The 22,324-nt window shown below is 42.8% G+C and overlaps 1 protein-coding gene across 1 annotated transcript in view; it reads left to right on the plus strand.

Moving 5' to 3' along the window:
- Positions 1-22,324, plus strand: part of FBXO15 (F-box protein 15) — a gene marked incomplete at its 5' end in the record, with an annotated part of 243,412 nt that overhangs the window by 175,147 nt on the left and 45,941 nt on the right. The window contains one exon of the mRNA XM_082257658.1: positions 20,301-20,425. Coding sequence (XP_082113784.1) covers positions 20,301-20,425 — 125 coding nt within the window. The remainder of the gene's footprint in view (positions 1-20,300; positions 20,426-22,324) is intronic.

Here is a 22,324-nt window from a genome sequence, read left to right on the forward strand (position 1 = left end):
TCCGCCATAGCGCAAGACAAGGCACTAGTGGACGCACTGATTGTGTCTGTCCGGGAGACCCTAAAACTGGAGGTTGCACCTGCGGATGCAGCTCATACAGAAGTTGCCTTTGGCACTCGCAAGCCCTCCAGGGTGGCGAAGGTGTTTCCCTTTCCCAAATGCTTTGACGATATCATTAAGAAGGAGTGGGTCCGTCCAAAACGACCCCCAGGGATGCCCAAACGGATTGCTAGGCGCTACCCGTTTGAAGAGTCCCTCCTTAAAAAGTGGACGGTGCCACCTTCGGTGCATCCGCTGGTTTCCTACCATTGCTCTGGTTTCACAGACGTTGACGGAATGGGCCAAGCTGTTACGCCATGATCTGGAGGGGAGAAGTCTCCCCCCTGCTGTGGCGGAGTTGCTGGAGCAAATGGTGCAGGGGCTACAGTTTGTTTGTGACGCCGCACTGGACGCTGCTCCATTGCTGGGGCGTGTTTCGATCTCGACGGTGGTCCTCCGGCGCATGCTATGGTTGAAGTGCTGGTCGAAGGATCAGGCTTCCAAAAAAGCCTTGACTGATCTCCCTTTTCAGGGGGATCGCCTGTTTGGTGCTACCTTGGATGAGATTATCAAGGATTTCACTGGGGGCAAGAGCACCTTTCTACCACAGGCTAATAAGGGTAAAGAACCTCGTCGCAGACAGGGACCTTCCTTTTCAGCTCACAAGAAGTTTTTTCATTCTTCCGGGGCGGGCGACAAGGCGAAGCCCTCCAAAGCCCCCCTGGGGGGTTTCAAGAGACCCTGGTCTGGTAAGCAAAAATACGATCCTTCCAGACCTGAGGATAAGACTGCTTCAGCCTGAAGGTGTGCCCCCACCCATATCAGGGGTGGGGGGGTGTCTTCGCCGGTTCCCGGACCCGTGGCTCTCCAGGATTAAAGACAAATGGGTTCGCAAGGTCATACTGTCGGGATACAAGATTGAGTTTCGATCGCTTCCACCGGTGCGGTTCTTCCCTTCCAAAATGCGACTGTCCCCGAATCGCCTAATGGCTCTGTTGGGGGCAGTGCAGGACTTGATGCAACAAGGAGTGAAGTCCATTCGCACAGTGGTGGTCTCTCTGCATCAGGGGGATTTTCTGGCGTCCATAGACATCAAGGATTCCTATCTTCATGTTCCCATTTACGCTGGACACCAGTGGTTTCTGCGCTTTGCTGTGGGAGAGGACCATTATCAGTTTGTGGCGTTACCCTTTGGTCTCGCCTCTGCTCCCCGGGTCTTTACAAAGGTCTTGGCCCCAGTTTTGGCACTGTTGCGACATCGGGCATATCGGTTCTAGACTACCTAGACGACCTTCTTCTCCGTGCGGAGTCTCCGCAGGCTCTGCTGCTAAACTTGGAGATCACGATGATCTCTTTGGAAGAGTTTGGGCGGCTGGTGAACCGGCAGAAATCATCCCTGGTCCCTACCAGGAGACTGAACTATCTGGGCCTAACTTTGAATACATCCTTCGCAAAAGTGTTTCTCCCGGTGGAGAAACTCAGGAAGATTCAGTCGGCGACTCAGTTATTATTGACCGTCAACTGGCCTTCCCTGCGGACTTGCATGAGGGTTCTGGGACTGATGGTGGCCTCCTTCGAGGCAGTACCGTTTGCCTAGTCTCATACGCGGACTCTCCAAAAGGAGATTCTTCTCAAATGGAACCGGAATCCCGATTCCCTGGACAATCGGATCCGGCTGAGCGAGCAGACCAGGGAGTCTCTGGCTGCTCAGGGGCTCTGGTCCCTGGAAGAATCCAGGTGGCCGATAAATGTGTTGGAACTGAGAGCGATCAGGTTTTGCCTGGTTCACTGGATCGAGCATCTTCGGGGCTGCCCGGTTCGAATTCAGTCAGACAATGCCACGGCCGTGGCTTATGTCCATCACCAGGGGGGGCACCAAGAGTGTTCTGGCGGCCGTAGAAGTGGCCGGCATTCTTCATTGGGCGCAACAGTTTGTTCCGGCTCTTTCCGCAGTTCACATTCCGGGCATGGAAAATTGGCAGGCAGACTTTCTCAGCCATCAGACCTTGGATCAAGGGGAATGGTCTCTTCATCCAGAGGTGTTTCACCAGTTGTGCCTTCATTGGGGCACCCCGGACATGGATCTGTTGGCATCTCGCCTCAACAGGAAGGTGCAGAGGTTTGCAGCCCGCTCCCGCGATCCTCGGGCGGACGCCGCAGACGCGCTGGTTGCTTCGTGGTGGCAGTATCAGCTGCTGTATGCGTTTCCTCCTCTCAAGTTGCTGCCGAAACTTCTTCGCAGGATAGAAGCAGAGGGAATTCCAGTCAATCCTTGTGGCTCCGGACTGGCCTCGTCGGGCCTGGTACGCCCACTTGGTCAGGCTGGTCGCGGACGCTCCTTGGCGACTTCCTCTCAGGGAGGATCTGCTGTCTCAGGGACCGATCTTCCATCCTGCTTTACGATCGCTGGCTTTGATGGCTTGGCTGTTGAGAGCCAGGTGCTGAAGGACAGGGGTGTGTCTGTTTTAGTTATTCCTACTCTGATTAAAGCGAGGAAAGCCACTTCCAGAAAGATCTATCCTCGCACATGGAAGTCTTATATCGCGTGGTGTTAGTCCCTCGGGGTTCCTCCACGTTCTTACTCGGTGGCTCGGATATTGGCCTTCCTGTAACGGGGGGTTGAGCAGAAGCTGGCCTTGAGCACTATCAAGGGTCAGGTTTCACCATTGGCGACCTTCTTCCAGAGGCCACTGGCTACTCATTCTTTGGTGCGGAACTTCGTCCAGGGGGTGCTGCACCTGGTTCCTCTGGTGCGCGCTCTCTTGCCGCCCTGGGATCTTAATTTGGTGATGTCGGTTCTCCAGAAACCTCCCTTTGAAAATATTAGGAAGATTCCCTTGCTTACCTTATCCCAGAAGGTGGCCTTTTTGGTGGCTATCACTTCTGCACGCAGGCTGTCGGAACTGGCTGCGTTGTCCTGTTGTTCCCCCTATCTGGTGGTTCATAGAGATAAGGTGGTTCTTCGTCCGAATCCATCCTTCCTAAGGTGGTTTCCGACTTTCACTTGAATGAGGATATTGTGTTACCTTCCCTGTGTCCTAAGCCCAGTCATCCTCGGGAGTTTGCGTTACACTCCTTGGATGTGGTTCAGGCGATCAGGGTGTACTTGGCTACTACTGACTCTTTTCGTAAGGCTGATTCACTTTTTGTGATCACAGATGGCCCTAGAAAGGGGTTGCCTGTGTCTGCCGTGACTATCTCCAGATGGATCAGACAGACGGTGGTGCAGGCTTATTCTATTAAGGGTCGGGTTCCTCTGTTCCCTTTTAAGGCGCACTCTACTCGGGCTCTTAGTGCTTCCTGGGCCTTCCGCCATCAGGCGTCGGTGCTTCAGGTTTACAAGGCGGCTACCTGGTCGTCGGTTCATACCTTTACAAAATTTTATAAGGTTGATGTGCTGGCATCGGCGGATGCCTCTTTTGGCCGCAAGGTTTTGCAGACCGCTGTTTGAGGGGACCTTTGGTCTACCTCTGGGGTTTTGTTTTTTCAGGTGGGTCTCATCTGCTTGGTTCAATGAGTCCTCTGTTCTTCTGGTTGGCTCTGTTTTGGCCTTCTGGATTGGATTTTATTTCTATCATCCCACCCCTCATTTATGGCACTGCTTTGGGACGTCCCTACGGATATCAAGATATCAGTCCTGCGTCTGTCAATGAGCGACAGAGAAAACTGGATTTTTGACTTACCGTAAAATCCTTTTCTCTTAATCTCATTGACAGACGCAGTACCCGCCCCTCTATTTTGAGTTGGGTTGGTATGAGTCTCTGACACTGCTTTGTTACATAACTGACATCCTATGCAGGGAGAGAGAGGATATACCCCCTGGGACTGCCCATAGGTGTGGCCAGAACTTTTTTCCTGCCTAGTGTCCTACTCCTGTAGGGGGCAGTATAACCCTACGGATATCAAGATATCAGTCCTACGTCTGTCAATGAGCTTAAGAGAAAAGGATTTTACGGTAAGTCAAAAATCCAGATTTTGTCCTATGTCATGTAGTCAAGAAGATGTGCACAAGCAACATAATAACTTTGGCTGAAGTTAGGCTTGTACTTCATGAGAAGTCTTAGGCTCACAGAATCTGGAAAATTATGCAAATTTTTCTAAATATCACTGTCTGGACCATTTCCTTTATCTACACTATTATTACTGACCTAGTGGTTATACATCTTCATTAAGATTGAAAAATTGATAGATGCTAGAGCATTGTAGGCATTCTGGGACATCAAATACATTAACGAAAGTAAATCTGTTGATAAAAAAGTTAAATTAAAGGTCTCCCTGCAAAGTAGAGAGTAAATATTCACCTCTCCTTCTGCCCACATTGCTAAACTCTGCTATGAAGATAATTTTGTTTCTGAAGAGACTTCAGGAGACAGTTCCTATTCTTCAGAACAGCACTTTCTTTATAGTGACAGAGTTGCTTTAAGCTATATGCAGGTATCTAAGGGGCTATATTTAAGAGCAGCGGAAGCCATTAACTGCTGTCAATCAAATCCAGTGAGGAGGGAGCTAGGGGCGTGGCATAGCCGCATTGTGTGTATCTATAGACGCACACAATGTGGCTCAGGATTGAGCCCAAATGCATGCCACTGTAGTAAGTGGCTTTGTATTGTGGCACATGGAGACAAAGAGGAGCCCAGAGCGCCAGTGAACGACCCCAGAAGCGGAGGTTTGGGGCTGCTCTGTGCAAAACCATTGCACAGAGCAGGTAAGTATAACATGTTTATTTTTTTTTATTAAAAAAATAGCTTTTACAATCACTTTCAACTTCCAGTGACTGCAGTCTTGTATGTTGGCTAGAGCTTGCAGTGAAGTTGCTAATGTTTCTTTTTTACTTTCACTGAAAATACAATTCTATTTTTAAGCTGCAAAATTACCCTTGCAGTCATTTTGTAATACTCAATATTTGACTTTATTCTTGCGACTTACTGCCAACAGAGCTTTGACTGAATATCAAGCAAGAGATTGTATTTCTCTTTCCTAGATTGCTGGTGTCTGCTTTTTGGTTAACCTTGACAGATGCCCTACAAATCCTCCAAGTCTCTCAGCCTTGAGATTTATGCATTTTCAGACTGTATACTGTGCCGAAACCGTTTTTAAATGTTTAACAGTTATAGATTTCAAAGCTACATTTTTAGGGTTCCCCATTTTATAATACCCAGAACTTAAGTTTGCTCAAAGTACATGTGTTTAAGGGAAAACTTTAACTGCAGTCAGGAGTGCTCCTAAATCACCGCCATCACCACTGTTTGAATGAAGATTTTGGGGTGCTTGAACAAACAAAGTGCATTGAAGCCTGGCCGGCCCATCATGCCTCCTACATGTTCTTGTCAGCCAGTAAAGCTGCCCATTATAGTGGTACACCAATAGGAATTGGCTAGTGATTATTTGACACTACAAGGAAGTGTTGAAGGTTTGATTTCTGGGATCATGTGGCTTCCATTTGGTGCAAGATTACAAGTTCACCCAAAAGTTGAATAATCCTCACTGGAATCTGAAATTTATGACTATAGTCAAAGTTAGGTCAATTTCTTGACATGAGCATCAGCATTATTGAGGGTAGGATTAAAACAGCAGCATATCAGAAAGAGACTGACCGTAGTGGGTTTATCCCAGTGGATAGTTACCATCATTGTCCCTGGATTGAGTCAATTTCAGAGGTATAGGAGGAGCTGCTGAAATGTGATCACTTATCAACAACAGTCAAACTTGTTGAAATGTAAAGTTTCTGGAAAAAAATGATGAACCCAAGATTGTGGAAAAAACAGAGACGCTTTGGGATTAGAGAGAAAAACCCTTTTATGTGACAAAAGGGAGCGAATTAAGGAGGACGAAACCCCTATTTGCATTCTACCCTATTGTGAAAGCAAGGGGAGAGTTGTGAAGATTATTAAGCAATATTGTCCCCTGCTTAGGAGGGTTTCCATACTCCGTATGATATTACCCCCAAGAGCCAAAGTGGCCTTTACCAAGACCCCCAACTTGAAAGATCTGTTAGTGAAGAGTTATTTTAGGCAAAAAGCCCCCTTTAAGAAAATTTTTGACTAGTGATAAGGGCTTCAGAAGGTACCTGCAGACCCACTAGGGATGACGTGAGGATCATCAACTCTTTTAGTTCAATTATACAAGAAAGAAATACAAGATAAGGGCCTTCCTTTTATGCAATAGCACCCAGGTAGTCTATCTGCTTGTGTGGTAATAGTATGCAGTATGTTGGGAGAGCTAAAAACACTGGTGGAAACGTATGGAAGAGCATACTAGCAATATTATAAATGCCAAGACAGACCACAGTGTACCACAACATTTCAAAGTCTTCCAAGGTGTTAACCCTCTACGATTGATGTTTTTGGCAAAACATAGAGTGACACTAAAATGGAGAGGAGGAGATTTGATCACTGCACTAGATCAAAGGGAGGGAGAGTGGATCAACACTCTAGCCCCAAGAGGTTTAAATGTATATTTTAATTATTTTACAAATATAAGTTAGGTGAAACGTATTTGTTCCAGATTGACCTGATAAGGGAAGTTGTATGTGAGAGATATGTATTATATATTTTTTTCCTATTTAATTTATTGATATATTGTCATTATTCAGATTTTTTTATTATTGCAAATTTATGTTTATGATTTGTCTTTTAGTCCAACCCAAGCGAGAAAACCGTGTGTACCCAATTTCTAATGGACTGATATTAAAATTGGGGCCCATAAACCAAGTTGTGTGGGAATTTAGGAGCAGAGAAGATATTCTAAATGTATAATTTAAGAATAAAACATTTCATTGTTATTTGACTGATACCTGTGCCTGGTTTCAAAACTTGAGTCTAAGGGGTAAATTTACACACACCCATGAAATGGTAATGGGATATATAGTCAGTACTGCTTCAAGGCATGAACAGCAGTTAATCAGCATCAGCCTGAGAGTGGAAGCAAGTTTGAAAGCGGGAGCTGATTGCAAGATGGTGCAGCCCTGTGAGAGAGACAGGCTTCTGTGGTCAGAAGGAACAACTCTGCCAGGCAGACATTCCTTGGATCTGGACTGCACTGCAGATGGGGAGGAGTGTGGGGAGGTCACCACTACTGCTCATTGACAGCAAGGCTGGGAGAGAGATTGTTACAGAATGGTGATTTCATATGCTGTGAACTGGCCCAGAAGAACCTGGTACACATACAGTGGGGATCGAAAGTTTGGGCACCCCAGGTAAAAATTTGTATTAATGTGCATAAAGAAGCCAAGGAAAGATGGAAAAATCTCCAAAAGGCATCAAATTACAGATTAGACATTCTTATAATATGTCAACAAAAGTTAGATTTTATTTCCATCATTTACACTTTCAAAATGACAGAAAACAAAAAAATGGTGTCTGCAAAAGTTTGGGCACCCTGCAGAGTTAATATCTTGTACTGCCCCCTTTGGCAAGTATCACAGCTTGTAAACACTTTTTGTAGCCAGCCAAGAGTCTTTCAATTCTTGTTTGAGGTATCTTTGCCCATTCTTCCTTACAAAAGTCTTCCAGTTCTTTGAGATTTCTGGGCTGTCTGTCACACACTGCTCTTTTAAGGTCTATCCATAGATTTTCAATTATGTTGAGGTCAGGAGATTGTGAAGGACATGGAAAAACCTTCAGTTTACGCCTCTTGATGTAATCCCCCGTGGATTTCGAGGTGTGTTTAGGATCATTATCCATTTGTAGAAGCCATCCTCTTTAACTTCAGCTTTTTCACAGATGGCATCAAGTTACCATCCAAAATTGCTGAAATTTTATTGAATCCATTTTTCCTTCTATCCGTGAGATTTTCCCTGTGCCACTGGCTGCAATACAACCCCAAAGCATGATTGATCCACCCCCATGCTAAACAGTTGGACAGAGGTTCTTTTCATTAAATTCTGTGCCCCTTCTTCTCCAAACGTACCTTTGCTCATTCCGGCCAAAAAGTTCATTTTTAACCTCATCGGTCCACAGAACTTGTTTCCAAAATGCATCAGGCTTGTCTATATGTTCATTTGCAAAGTTCAAACGCTGATTTTTGTGGTGAGGACGTATAAGAGGTTTTCTTCTGATGACTCTTCCATGAAGAGCATATTTGTACAAGTATCTCTTTATAGTAGAATAGTGTACCACAACTCCAGTGTCTGCCAGATCTTTCTGGAGGGATCGTGCAGTCAAACGTGGGTTTTGAATTGTTTTTCTCTTAATCATGCGAGCTGTTCTGTCTGATATTTTTCTTGGTCTTCCACATCTTGCTTTAACTTCCACTGTTCCTGATGACTGCCATTTCTTAATTACATTCCGAACAGAGGATATTGCCATCTGAAAACGCTTTGCTATCTTCTTATAGCCTTATAGCCTTCTCCAACTATTTTCAGTTTCAGTTTTCTAGACAACTGCTTAGAAGATCCCATGGTGCTGATTGTTGGGGCAAGGTCAGATGAGTCTGGGCATTTAAAACCTTTGAGATTGACATCACCTGGTTTTCCCAGATGATGATTGAGAACAATCCATGACACTGGCAGGTCTCAGCCTTGCAAAGGGGGCAGTGCATACTATAAATTCTGCAGGGTGCCCAAACTTTTGCAGAAGCCATTTTTTTGTTTTCTGTAATTTTGAAAGTGTCAATGATGGAAATAAAATCTAACTTTTGTTGACATATTATAAGAATGTCTAATCTGTAATTTGATGCCTTTTGGAGATTTTTCCATCTTTCCTTGGCTTCTTTATGCACATTAATACAAATTTCTACCTGGGGTGCCCAAACTTTTGATCCCCACTGTATATACCCAGACTGCTAGCAGACGACCCCTAGCTTTTTCTCAAGAGATATCATCTGCTACCTCAAGGTCCTCTGTTTCATCCTGCTGCACAGTCTCAAAAGCTTGCCAGTGTCCAATCACCTGAAGATACTAGCTTGTAACCCAGGGTCTATGAATACTTTTCATGTGTCTTGTACTGTATTCCAAAATAAGGAATAGAAGTGGAGTATCCTTTTGCTGGTTTGGGCAGTGAAGGAGTTACTGCATAGGAAAACATGAGTTGCATTTGTGTAATTTTGTTGCTTGTCTGACACTACCCTATGTAGTGAAGCGAGAATAATGATGAAATCTTTGAATCTTGCCTTTAAAAACAATTTAGTTATTGCGCTTGTATAATGACATCCTTTTTTTAGAGGCTATGTTTGCCTTTAACAGAAAAAAAGCCTATTCAGTCAACGGATCGCACAAGATATTAAAAAACTGTGCAGCTTTGTAAAATATTAATTAATTTTAGTATCATACCTGTAGGCCATTTGGGTCCCCTGGGAGCCTGGCTGAAAAATTCCCGGTTAGCAGTCTCCGTGTCTTGCTTCAATAGTAGGTTGTGAAAACTATAGGTTGCTACCTTAGAGTATTTTGGCCAAGCTTTTGGAGAGACTCAAGTAGCCCACAGGTAGGACAATAAAATTATGTATATTGTACAAAGTTGCACAGTTTTTAAATACCTACTGGGGCCCCTTGACTTCATGGTTTGTTTTTTTTTTTTTTTTTCTGGAAAATGTGGGGAGTATGTATTTACCTGCAGGTTACCACCCCAGCTCCTGCTCTGATGCGTGGTGGATTTTTTAGGGATCTGCTCTCTTTACAGTGCCCGGGCAGGGTCTAAACTAGAGGAGGTGGTGCTTTCCTGCAGGGGGTGATTCTTTTGCTTCCTCTACAGCCAATGTGGTGTGGGCCGTTCAGTTTACAGACTACTAGGCGGGTGATATCCCTTCCGGGAAGGGGCGAGACTTCCTCCATGTATTGTGGCTTCTGATTTCCAGCTCCTGGGACGCATTGGGGTGGATCAGGCACTAGGCTGTTGCATGATTTCTGGGCTTACCAGAGGCATGGAACGGCTGTATCTTTGATACATGGGTACACTGATGCCTGCCTTTCTCCCCACCCGGTGATCTGCCAACATGTCAGAGGCAGAGGTTCTGCACCAGCACGCACATCTGGCACCAGCCATTTTCAGATAAGGGCCATTGGGATGACTCCTCTCTGGTCTGTTTGGTATTACTGGAATGCTTCCTACAAATTTTTAATTTTTTTTTCCTCTTGGTGGTCAGAGGTCTTTGCGGGAAATTGGGGTTTGTCAGTTCAGTAAACTCCTGCGCACTGGATAGCTGCTTGAACACTGTGGTGGATGTGGAGGTGTGTCTTGCTGAGATTCTTGAGGCACTCCTGGTATGGGTTTCTCTTGCAGGGTAGAGCCTCAGGAAAAATTAAACCTCATCCTCCAGGGTCTAAAAGAAAGTACCCCTCTTGCAAGACTACAGTGAAATCCTGGACTAAGGTATTATGCAATACATGTATTGCTGGTCTGCTCAGAGAGGGGTCGATGATTGTGTAGTGACATTGTCACTGTCCCTTTCAGACATTCAGTTCTCTGATTGCCAGTGTCCCACCACCCCAGCTGCCATCTGGTCAGCAGTTTCCCTACCCTGCCTCTAAGTAGAAGTTGTCTCGAGGGCGATTTATACTCCCTAGAAATTCAGAAGGCGAAGAAACTGCTTTCTGTCCATGATCAAATGTATAGGGACTTGGTGAGCAAAAGGACAGAGTATTCCTGGTACATGATGTCCTAGTAGAAGTGATGAAAAAGGAGTGACGGGATCCTGAAAGCAAGCCATTCTTTTCCAGGTCCATCAAGTTTCTGTATGAGGATGACATGGCGCTGGTGTGGAACAAAAATCCAAAGCTCAATGCACCCTTTTCTCAGGTATCGTAGAATAATGATTTGGTCTTTAAGGATATGGGTGTGTTGCGGGTTAGATGAGGTTAGATTTCTTATTCAAGAAGTCTTGGGATTCTACTGTTTCGAATTTTAAACCAGCTACAGCAACGACAGTTGTGGCCAGGAACATGGAATACTGGTTGACACACGTGCACGTTAAAGCTGGTACCCCAAAAGAGCAGATTCTTGCCTCTTATCCCATGCTTATGTGGGGGGGTGGGGTGGCTTTTGGATTGTATTGCAGACTCTCCAGCAGAATCTATTCTGATGTCAGCAAGGTCTTCGGCTTTAGCTAATTCTGCACCCAGGGCACTGTAGCTGAAGACCAGGCATGGTGATTCAGTGTCAAAGATTAAGCTGTGTGGTATTACGTTTTCGGGGACATTCTTGTTGACCCAGATTTAGAGACAGTCCTGGACCGTATAGCAGAATAAAAGGTCTACCTGATTAAATATAAGAAAAGTGTGTGGGGTAAGCAAAGTTTTCAACAGCAAAAGCAATTTCAGGCAAATGGGTACGGTGTTCAGAAAAAGCCATGGGGTGCTCAGAGGGAGAAAGTAAAAGAAGCTTTCATCCTGATCAGACCCAGAAGACTCAGTGATGGTGTCCCAGTGGTGGGAGGAAGGATAGGGTCCTTCATCCCACAATTGAATCCAGTGACCTCCAATCCCTTTGATTTGAGGATTGTCAGAATTTGCAGAGATGCCACTGATAAGACTTCTGGTCACAGAGCTCCCAAAATGTGAGGAGAAATCTATGGCCATAGTCACTTTATTGGAGGGCTTGAAAGAGAAAAATGTATTGAAATGTTGCAGTGATATGTATTTCCTTCACATTATCTTTCTGGTTCTTTCCCTGACACAAAATTGTCCAGAAATGCATTGAAACGCATCATCTCATTTGGGTAATGCTGCGCTTTTCTCTTGCTTTTTTGTAGGTGGCATAATACAGGACTCTTGGGTAACCTATTCATTGTTGATAAATGTAGATCTAATAAAATAAATGTATATGTTTTCAATGTGCACTCTATCTCCTGATAAAGAAATTAAACAAAGCGCATTGGCGAAAATTGTAGAATATACAGAGATGTATTGATAATCTAATGTTCAGTGATAAAATGGCGTGTGCCCTCTTGCATTAGGATGTATTTATATCTTGCATGTTTAACTATCATGTTAGCCTGGGTTTTATAAAAGAAGTTTCCTACAATACAATTTTGGATGTTTTTATAGACATTTTGTTTATACTGGAGATATTAAATGTATGCAATGGTGCCTGAAAAAAAGGTCTGGATACGTCAATAGATGGTGTAGTGATATAACCTTTGATTCTCAGAGCTCTACGATAATGTTAGATTTCCTACAGGGAGGAGAAGACAAGGGGTTAGTGCTTATTACTCTAAAAGTCCAGGTGGCAGTTCTGAGTGTGTTCTTAAAAAGACCCTTCGCCAAGGAGCCTTTAGTAATAGTTTTTTAATGCTCTATCCAGGCAGAGTACACTTGTCCCAGCCTTTCTCGAAATGGGATTTAGGGATAGTGCTACAGGCATTGACAGTGCCCCTTTTAGCCGAATGAGTCTGTTTCTTTAGGACGTTTGACCCTCAAGATGGTATTTTTAGTTGCATTGATGACAGCCTGGAGAGTGAGTGAGTTAGAGGCCCTTTCTGTTAGAGCTCATTTTTTCCAAGCTTTCTTGGATTCGCTGGCGCTTACAACGGATTTGGGATTCCTGCCAAAGGTAACAATGAGCTATTATTGGGCGTAGGAAATGATTCTGCCTATCAAATATGTATATTTGTTAAAATCCTTCCTATGGACAGGAGGAAATTTTTCACACCTTAGATGTGAGGAGGTGTGTTCTACAATATTTACAGTTGACCAAAGAATTGAGGAAGACTTCCAGAGAGATGCTGTCAAGGCCTAAGTTAACCATTCATCATTTGTGGAGCTGCGACTTGAACAAGCTTGTCCATCTTTTTCAGGCACTATAGGTTGGATTTAATGTTGGCTGAGGATCAGGTCTTTGGGCAAAAGGTCCTGAAGGCAGTAGTCTTGCCCTAGCTGGTAAGTACTCTGTTATCCTTTCCGGGGGGCTGTCCTGAAAGATGCCAAAGGGAAAACCAAAGTTACTTACCAGTAACATATTTTCTAGTCGTCATTCAGGAGAGCACTGACTGCCCACCCTGGTTTGTGGCCATGTTATTCTGAATGAAATGAAAGGCTGGTGGGAGTCGCACATTTTTTAAAGTTAGGGAGATGCAGTGTTTTCTGGCAATAAGTGAAGGAGACTTCTCTGAGGTTGTTCTGAAAGACTACTAGAAACGATTCTACCAGCAAGTGTAACTTGGGTTTCCCAGCCCTTGGTGCTTAGAACTTTTTAAAGGGATAGCAGGGCAGAGGACAAAGGGTTAAAAACAAATGTACTGTAAAAACCTTGAATGTATAAATCCTGATCATATGTTCATTTTAAAGGTAGCCAGGAATGGGCAGTTTTCTCCTCCCAAGAGGTCACAGTTTTTGTGGATACAGTTTGTGGTAAAATTGTAAACTAGTGTGGACTATTAGTTTATTAGTCTCTAAAAAGAGCTACACCTTGCAGTTCATATTTAATGGTTTTAACTTTTGTTTACTTTTGGCCAGTTGTGTTCTCGGAAGTAAAATGTTTAAAAAACTGTTCCCATCGTGTATGTGTAATTCAGCCATTTGTCTGGAGTTCTATTTTAAAATCATTCATGACCTCATCATTGATCTGTTATCCAGGGTTTGCAGTTGTTATTGCTACTGTCATTGTATCAAAGATTAGTAAGATATCCCAGTTCTCTAACATTTTAATTCTTATTTTTATTTACACTGTGTATTACTGTGCTTTTTCACATAAGGTCACACCGAGTTAAGTGGTATGTGAAATAAAATGTGATTCTGTTTAAATTGCATTGTACTGGGAAAATTATGTTGAACTTGATATTAATTAACTGTTAATAACAGATGGTCAGGGCATTGTTTCAGCTGGAGAAATTTTGGCTTGAATCCAAGAAGTAAATCAAAGGACATAATTAAATATATGTAGCCATATTATGGACACTTCTTCACAGGTGTAGTTTTCTATCCAAAATAATAAACATTTTAAGTGTTAATACATGTACAGTACTGTTCAATAAGCTGTTACTTGGTATAAATACAGTCAACAAGGTGTTTTGAGTTCATTAAGCCATTGTTACTAATTCCTCTGATTTCTTCAGGACAGTCTCTTGATTTGAAACATTTGTCCGACCCCTTTTCTACAACAGAATCATCTATAAAATAGGATCATGTTGATGTTGGAGACCTATTGTATGCATTAAGTGTATGTAAACCCTAACAATTATTGTCTCTAATTTGTTTTGTTTTTTGGTATGCTAAATATACCATTAAAAGTTTTTTTTGTTATTTCTGTTTGATAAGTGCAAAAAATAGTTGTTGTACAGGGCGCCTTGGAGGTTTCCTGGACAGCAGGTATATTTCCCTGCTGTTTGGGTCATGGTCCCTTTAAGGGGGGTGAATTGTATGCAGTTCAAGTAATCTGAGGTTCTCATCGATGCAGGGTGAGGGATTCTGGGGTAGCCTGAGAGGAGAGAACTGATTTACAGGGCTCTTAGGATTGGTAAGTCCTTGTTTGGGACTTGGAATTTGGACCTGCTGGTGCCAAGGATTATAAAAAGAGAGCGGTTAGCCCACCTTGGGGTGACTGTCCATGGGCACTGGATACATTGCTGGGCATACCATGCTTGCCAGTCGTCGTATTCTCAGTTGTATGTTGTTTTTTTGGATACTTGGAACATATGATATTACTGGGAGAGTGGAATTTCAACTAAAACCTGGCAGTGTGAAACCCCTGGAGCCATTCAATAGATTACTCCTGTGGAGATCTATCTTCTGTGTGGAACTGTTCATCATCACGGAATTTTTGCACATTTAATGATTATTTATATATATATATATATATATACTTGTGGTTCAACACTGGACTATTTGGACTGGATAATTTTGGACACCATCCATATTCAGTGTACATGCATGTTGTACTTTTTGTCCACAAGTGTGGATGTTTTTCTTCACATTTACTTAGTTACTTTATGCAATATTTTTTTTTTGGTATATTGGTTTATATGTTATATATGTAACCCAAAATAGCATTTATATATTTAGCACATTGTTCATTTTAATCATATTGATGTGGTTCCCTCCATTGAACCAATGACTTTTGAGCTCAGCACTTTGGGACCTCCAAATGGTTATGAAGATCAGGAGCTGTGTCCGTCAATGAACGAAAGACAAAAGGGGATTTTTGACTTACCATAAAATCCATTTCTCTGATGTTCACAGCACCCACCCCTCTGTGGAGTCGTAATTCTTCTGACACTGCTTGTAACAAAACGGAGTACCTATTGCAGGGAGAATGAGTATAGCCCCTGGGACTGCCCATAGGCATAGCCAGATTATTTTTCTACGTAGTGTCCTACTCCTGTATGGGGCAGTATAACCCAATTGTTATGAAGATCAGGAGCTGTGTCCGTCAATGAACATCAGAGAAATGGATTTTACGGTATGTCAAAAATCCCATTTTTTTTTTTTTTTTAGCTTTATTTTTTCCTTGAAAGGGATTTGGTGTTTTTCTACGGCATTCACTGAGCTAAGGAAAAACTCCTTTGCAAACTAAACAGCCAATATGCCTTTAGTAAATCAACCCCTATAATTCTGGCACATTGATAGGTGGGTTGGACTGCTTTATTACAGCTGTATGTATGTATGTGTGTGTGTGTGTGTGTGTGTGTGTGTATATATATATATATATATATATATATATATATATATATATATATATATATATATATATATATATATACACAGATCAAAAGTTTGGACACACCTCATTCAAAGAGTTTTCTTTATTTTCATGACTATGAAAATTGTAGAGTCACACTTCAAGAGGTAGTCACCTGAAATAGTTTTCACTTCACAGCTGTGCCCTGTCAGGTTTAATAAGTGTGATTTCTTGCCTTATAAATGGGGTTGGGACCATCAGTTGTGTTGTGCAGAAGTCAGGTGGATACACAGCTGATAGTCCTACTGAATAGACTGTTAGAATTTGTATTATGGCAAGAAAAAAGCAGCTAAGTACAGGAAAACGAGTGGCCATCATTACTTTAAGAAATGAAGGTCAGTCAGTCTGAAAAATTGGGAAAACTTTGAAAGTGTCCCCAAGTGCAGTCACAAAAACCATCACGCGCTACAAAGAAACTGGCTCACATGCGGAAGGCCCCAGGAAAGGAAGACCAAGAGTCACCTCTGCTGTGGAGGATAAGTTCATCTGAGTCACCAGCCTCAGAAATCGCAGGTTAACAGCAGCTCAGATTAGAGACCAGGTCAATGGCACACGGAGTGTACATTCATGAGGAAGAAGAATGAACCTAAATGATTTTAGCAAATGGCTGCAATATAACAAAGAGTGTAAAATTTAAGGGGGTCTGAATACTTTCCGTACCCACTGTGTATATATATATATATATATATATATATATATATATATATACATATATATATATATATATATATACACACACACACACATAGTATCTCACACGTGAGTACACCCCTCACAATTTTGTAAATATTTTATTATATCTTTTCATGTGACAACACTGAAGACATTACACTTTGCTGCAATGTAAAGTAGCTAGTGTACAGATTGCATAACAGTGTAAATTTGCTGTCCCCTCAAAATAACTCAACACACAGCCATTACTGTCTAAACTGCTGGCAATAAAAGCGAGTACACCCCTAAGGGAAAATGTTCAAATTGGGCCCAATTAGCTATTCTCCACGTCATATCCAGAGGTTGTCTTTTGGAAATAGACGTATGAGTGCTGCCAGCAATGCTGCAGAGGTTGAAGAGGTGGGGCCACACACTGCATCATATTGGTCTGCATGGCTGTCATCCCAGATGGAAGCCTCTTCTAAAGATGAAGAAGAAAGCCTGCAAACAGTTTGCTGAAGACAAGCAGACTAAGGACATGGATTACTGAAACAATGTTCTGTGGTCTGATGAGACCAAGATAAACCTATTTGGTTCAGATGGTGTCAAGCACGTGTGGCGGTAACCAGGTGATGAGTACAAAGACAAGTGTGTCTTGCCTACAGTCAAGCATGGTGATGGGAGTGTCATGGTCTGGAGCTGCATGAGTGGGGAGCTACAGTTCATTGAGGGAACCATGAATGCCAACATGTACTGTGACATAGAGAATTAGAGCATGATCCCCCTCCCTTTCGAGGTATTCTAACATGATAACGACCCCCAAACACACCTCCAAGACGGCCACTTACTTGCTAAAGAAGCTGAGGGTTAAGCTAATGGACTGGCCAAGCATGTCTCCAGACCTAAATCCTATTGAGCATCTGTGGGGAATCCTCAAACAAAAGGAATGCAAGGTCTCTAACATCCACCAGATCCGTGATGTCGTTATTAAGAAGTGGAAGAGGACTCCAGTGGCAACCTGTGAAGCTCTGGTGAACTCCATGTCAAAGAGGGTTAAGGCAGTGCTGGAAAATAATGGTGGCCACACAAAATATTGACACTTTGAGCACAATTTGGACATTTTCACTTAGGGGTGTACTCACTTTTGTTGCCAGCAGTTTAGACGTTAATGGCTGTGTGTTGAGTTATTTTGAGGGGACAGCAAATTTGCACTGTTATACAAGTTGTACACTCACTACTTTACATTGTAGCAAAGTGCCATTTTTTCAGTGTTGTCACATGAAAAGTTATAATAAAATATTTACAAAAAAGTGAGGGTGTACTTACTTTTGTGAGATACTGTGTGTGTGTGTATATATATATATATATATATATACAGGGCTCGACAATTCCCGGGCGCCAGGTCGCATTTGCGACTAGAAACTGAGTCCGGGCGCCTAGGATTTGAGCTATCTCCTGTCAGGCATCGGGACGCCGCTCTGTGCTGCAGACTTGCAGAGATTTGAAATCCCCGCGGCTCCTGTCCACAATTCTCTATGTCCCTGACAAGGCATTTTAATTGGTCAGCACCGTCACATGGACGGCGCTAACCAATCAGAACCGGCTGCCTCTTCTCTCACTTTCAGCACATCCGAGCACTGCTCGACTTCACAGCACAGCAAGCTTCGGCCCCGCCTTTGAGGGCGGGCCCGGGACTGTCTTCACTCTGCAATTGGCCGATGTGGAGGAGAGGTGGAACGCACGCCTGCCTCCGAGATTGTGCGTCCACCCGATATCAACATACAGCACGCCGACTTCCTTATCGTGCACCCCCGCATCCACCCTCAGATGTGGCCCCCCTCTCTGAAAACGGCAATGAATATCTGCTAACTGCCAGGGACTTAAGACAAGGTACTGGATTCTCCTCTGAAACAAATACTGGGTAGTCTCTCCAAACCCCCCCTATGATCTGTGACAAGACTCTATAGGGGGGAATGTCACTAGTACACATGCATGTGTCCATAAAAATACTGGATTATGGCTAACATATCTGTTCTCTCTGTGTGGTATCCAGGCAGCAAGTAGACTGTATACTGGTTAGCCAGTCAGGTACAATGTCCATTTTTGGCAACTTTAATCTATGGACCTATGAAGCCTGCCTGTGTATCACTGCTTCCTCAGCCCCTGGGGGAGGTGGGAATGCAGACAGAGCCTATCCTGCCGTGGCTAAGGGAAGGGAACCACCTACAATTAGTTGGGGGGCACAGTTTACCTTTTATTGGCCAGGTGTGGGAGCCCCCCCCCCCATAGACACGTGTGTGGGGGAGCAGAGCAGGCCATTTTCTGAGTGTATAGGAGGAAGGTGGGGGATTGCCACATTTCTGTAAAATTCTTCTGTACACACCATAGAGCTGAGGGGATCTCACTGTAGATATACACATCTGCCTGAGACTTTCACTCTCTCCCACCCTCCCTCTCTCCCCCCCCTCTTTCATTCTCTCTCTCTCACCCCAACCCCCCTCCCCTTCCCCTAACCTCCCCCCCCCCCCATCTCCCCTTCTGTACCTCCCTCTCCTCTTTTTTTTCTTTTCTCTTCTTTCCATTTCTTTCCCTTTTCTCTCTCTTTTTTTTCTGGGCGCGGGTCAGCTTTTTTAAAAAACTGGCTCCTAACTTTTTTAGCTGGCTCCTAGATTCAAAGAAAATTTGTCAACCCCTGTATATATATATATATATATATATATATATATATATATATATATACATACATGTACTCTGGCAGGCTGGCAAGTGGTTGATGTATAACTAAAGCCAATTATTTTTGTTTTGGACAGAGTGGAGATGGATTACAACACCTATTCAGAAGATTCACCCTTTTTATTTGTCCTGCTTACCTTTCTAATTGAGAGATTGAGATTGCCATGTAAATGACAATCACAAATTTTGGGTTGTGTCTAGAAAAGTAATAGAAGGGAAATTGTCTTATGGTAACACTAGTTCTGGTGTCCTTATTTTAGTGACAATATCTAACAGAAAAATTGTTGAATTTTAGAAAAGTTTCCTCTCACTTCTTGTGTTTCTAGGACAGGAAGTAAAGGGAAATCCCAGCAGGACAGACAGCAAAAAATAAATAACCTAAAATAAATAATTTTGTGAGGCACTGATAAGCACTGTAGTGACACTGATGTGGCACAGATGAGCACTGACGTGGCAGGGGTGAGCACTGACGTGGCATGGATGTGGCACGGGTGAGCACTGACGTGGCATGGATGTGGCACAAATGAGCACTGACGTGGCATGGATGTGGCACAAATGAGCACTGACGTGGCATGTGTGTGGCACAGATGAGCACTGATGTAGCTGTCATTCGGCTATGGCCCGGTCGGCAAGTGTTTAATACATTCTATGCATTAGGTTAAATCTGTATAGCAGCCTCCCCAGCACCCCCTAATACTTGTGCCTCCTCTCTGTCTAGCGATGTCCACAAGTCCCTCGGCCATTCGGGACTCTGCCTCCTGATTGGCTGAGATACAGCTGTGGCACCATTGGCGCCCACGGCTGTCAATCAAAGTCAGTGAGCCAATAAGGAGAGAGAGGGGGTGGGGCCGAATGGCAGATCTGTGTCTGAATGGACACAAGGAACTGCATCTAGGCTCAGGTGCCCCCACAGGGTGCTCTGTGCGAAACCAACTGCACAGAGGTGGTAAGTATAACATGTTTGTTATTTCTTTTTTTTAAAACGAGATTTTACAATCACTTTAACCCTTCCGTACTCTATCTAAAAAAGAAATGTGAAACGCAAAACTTTGTTTCTGTTCATGCTTCATGTGTGGCTTCTTCGACATTGCTTAACTTTCCGTAATTTTCTTTAGGTACATACTATGATTTTTGATTTGATATCTTTGCAACATTTCATATTAGGGTTTAGCAAATCTGTTGTAGCATGCTAATTGGTTTACTTTTGTAAGTTACTACTTAGTAAGTTTAAAAGCAAATCAATAACTGGATTTATTTCGTCTTTTTTTTCAGATTACATAAGAAATGGTAATGTAAGAATTACAGCCATAGGTTTTAAAAACAACAGACAGCATGCCCCTCTTGTGGGCCAAGTAGATTTTATGTGGAAGACCATCACATTTAGTGGCAGTATACAGGTAAAAATCCTTTTAAAATGTTTCGCTTGTCATATCTATCGGGCTCTCCATCTCTTCAGAGAAATATATTATTTCTTCTAATGCTCTTCTCCTATGTCTTGAAGCATCTAGTACTAAGTGACAGATAAATAACAGACAGTTTTCTGAATTATGAATACTAGTTACAGGTAAAAAAAAAGTGTAATGCATGTGAATTATAAATGACTGCTTGTTCTATTGTTTATTGATCAATCATGGAGAACATTTTGGTGTTTCAAAAATAAAATTTAGTAATAAAAGTTTTTCTCTTTAAATTTACCATAGCTCAAACAATTAGGCTATTTCCTAAATAATGACTGCAGTTATTGTTTTGAAACAGCTGGTGTTTCAATAAACATTTTTACGATTGTAATGAAGAAAAGTCATGCTCAGCAGTGAATGGACATGGAGGTGCAGGCATACCTGAACTTCTAAGACTAGATCTAAGCAATGTCACTAATGCTGCACCTATGATAAAGACCTACACAAATGGTGTGAAGGAAGAACGAAGTGCAACTTGGGAGACTTGCATTTGAAACTGTGAATTAGTTACTTGTGGCTTTCAGAGCAGCTATTAAAAGGTGTTTTTCCGCATTTGAAAATACAGGACAGACATTCCTTTTCAAGTTTAGGGTGGGTGATTGGTTGCTGGGACTGCCCTGCTGCTTGGCAACTAATCGCCCACTTTGTAACTTGGAAATTCCACTCTTTGTCCAGACCTGCCATGCTTCTCAGCTTGTGTGAATAAGGTAGGGCAGTGTGTGGGGGGAGCGGATGAAGGGGGAGTGCTGCGATGATGAAAGGGACAAACCTGCTGCGCCTGCCATGTAATGAAGGATGGCAGAGGCGGGCAGGCAAACCGGCGGATGAGAGAGGACACACAGGCAACTATTTGGCGATGCTGCATTCTGGATAGGACTGTTACTGGGTCCGGATTCAGACCGCGGTCTGCCGTTTAGTGATGCCGGCCTTAGGGGGTCCCTTAGACACCTGGTCGTTCTCCCTATATATTGTTTTTTTACATGAGCACTCCAATAAATACACAACATAATTGATATTACATGTAATAAAAGAAAAAATGGAATAACTTTTTCCAGTGAAGTTGGATCTAAAAGAAGTAGTTTTATGTCTGTGTACCATTTAATTTGCATATCATGCAACGATTGCAGGGATGAAAGCTATTCAGATCAGCAAATAGGGATACTCCTTTTGGTTAGTCAGCTACATTTGGTACAATCCTATCCCTCAATGCAGGTGTCTTACAGAATTATTAATATAAGTGCTCATGTAAAAAACAATATACTGTATAGGGAGAATGACCAGGTGTCTAAGGGAACATCTGTATAACATCAGAAAAGGTTATAAAGAACACTCCCTCTCTAGACCTTTTAGGGAATGTCACCATTGAAACCCCACTGGGATTTAATTTGTAGGGCTTGACATAATGCTTCACTGCTGGAGGTGGGGTAATAAATTGTAGGATGGTATCCGTGGTAGAAACAAGGTGGATTCATGAAATGTGCACTTTAGTCCCCCTAGGCTTGAACATTGATATAGATATATATTGATTTGTGGATATTAGCTAGATTTTGGTTCTTATGCCTTTTATTTGTTCATTATTTACATATGCATTTTTGTGTACATGAATAAGCTGTACTCTCTATTACTTTGTCTCTACATATAAGTTTAAATAGCCTGGTTTTTATTAGTATATTGCTGATTGGGCATCTTGTCTATATTTAAAATTATGAGATAAATTTCTCTTTGGTCTATTGAAGCTTTTTAATCTGATATATATATATATGGGCTATATGCTTAATTGTTTTTTTGGATCATACCGAAATATATATGCGCTTTTTCTTAAAGCGGAGTTCCACCCTC

This window comes from Pelophylax lessonae (assembly GCF_965119305.1).
Source record: "Pelophylax lessonae genome assembly, chromosome: 5".
Taxonomy (NCBI): Eukaryota; Metazoa; Chordata; class Amphibia; order Anura; family Ranidae; genus Pelophylax; species Pelophylax lessonae.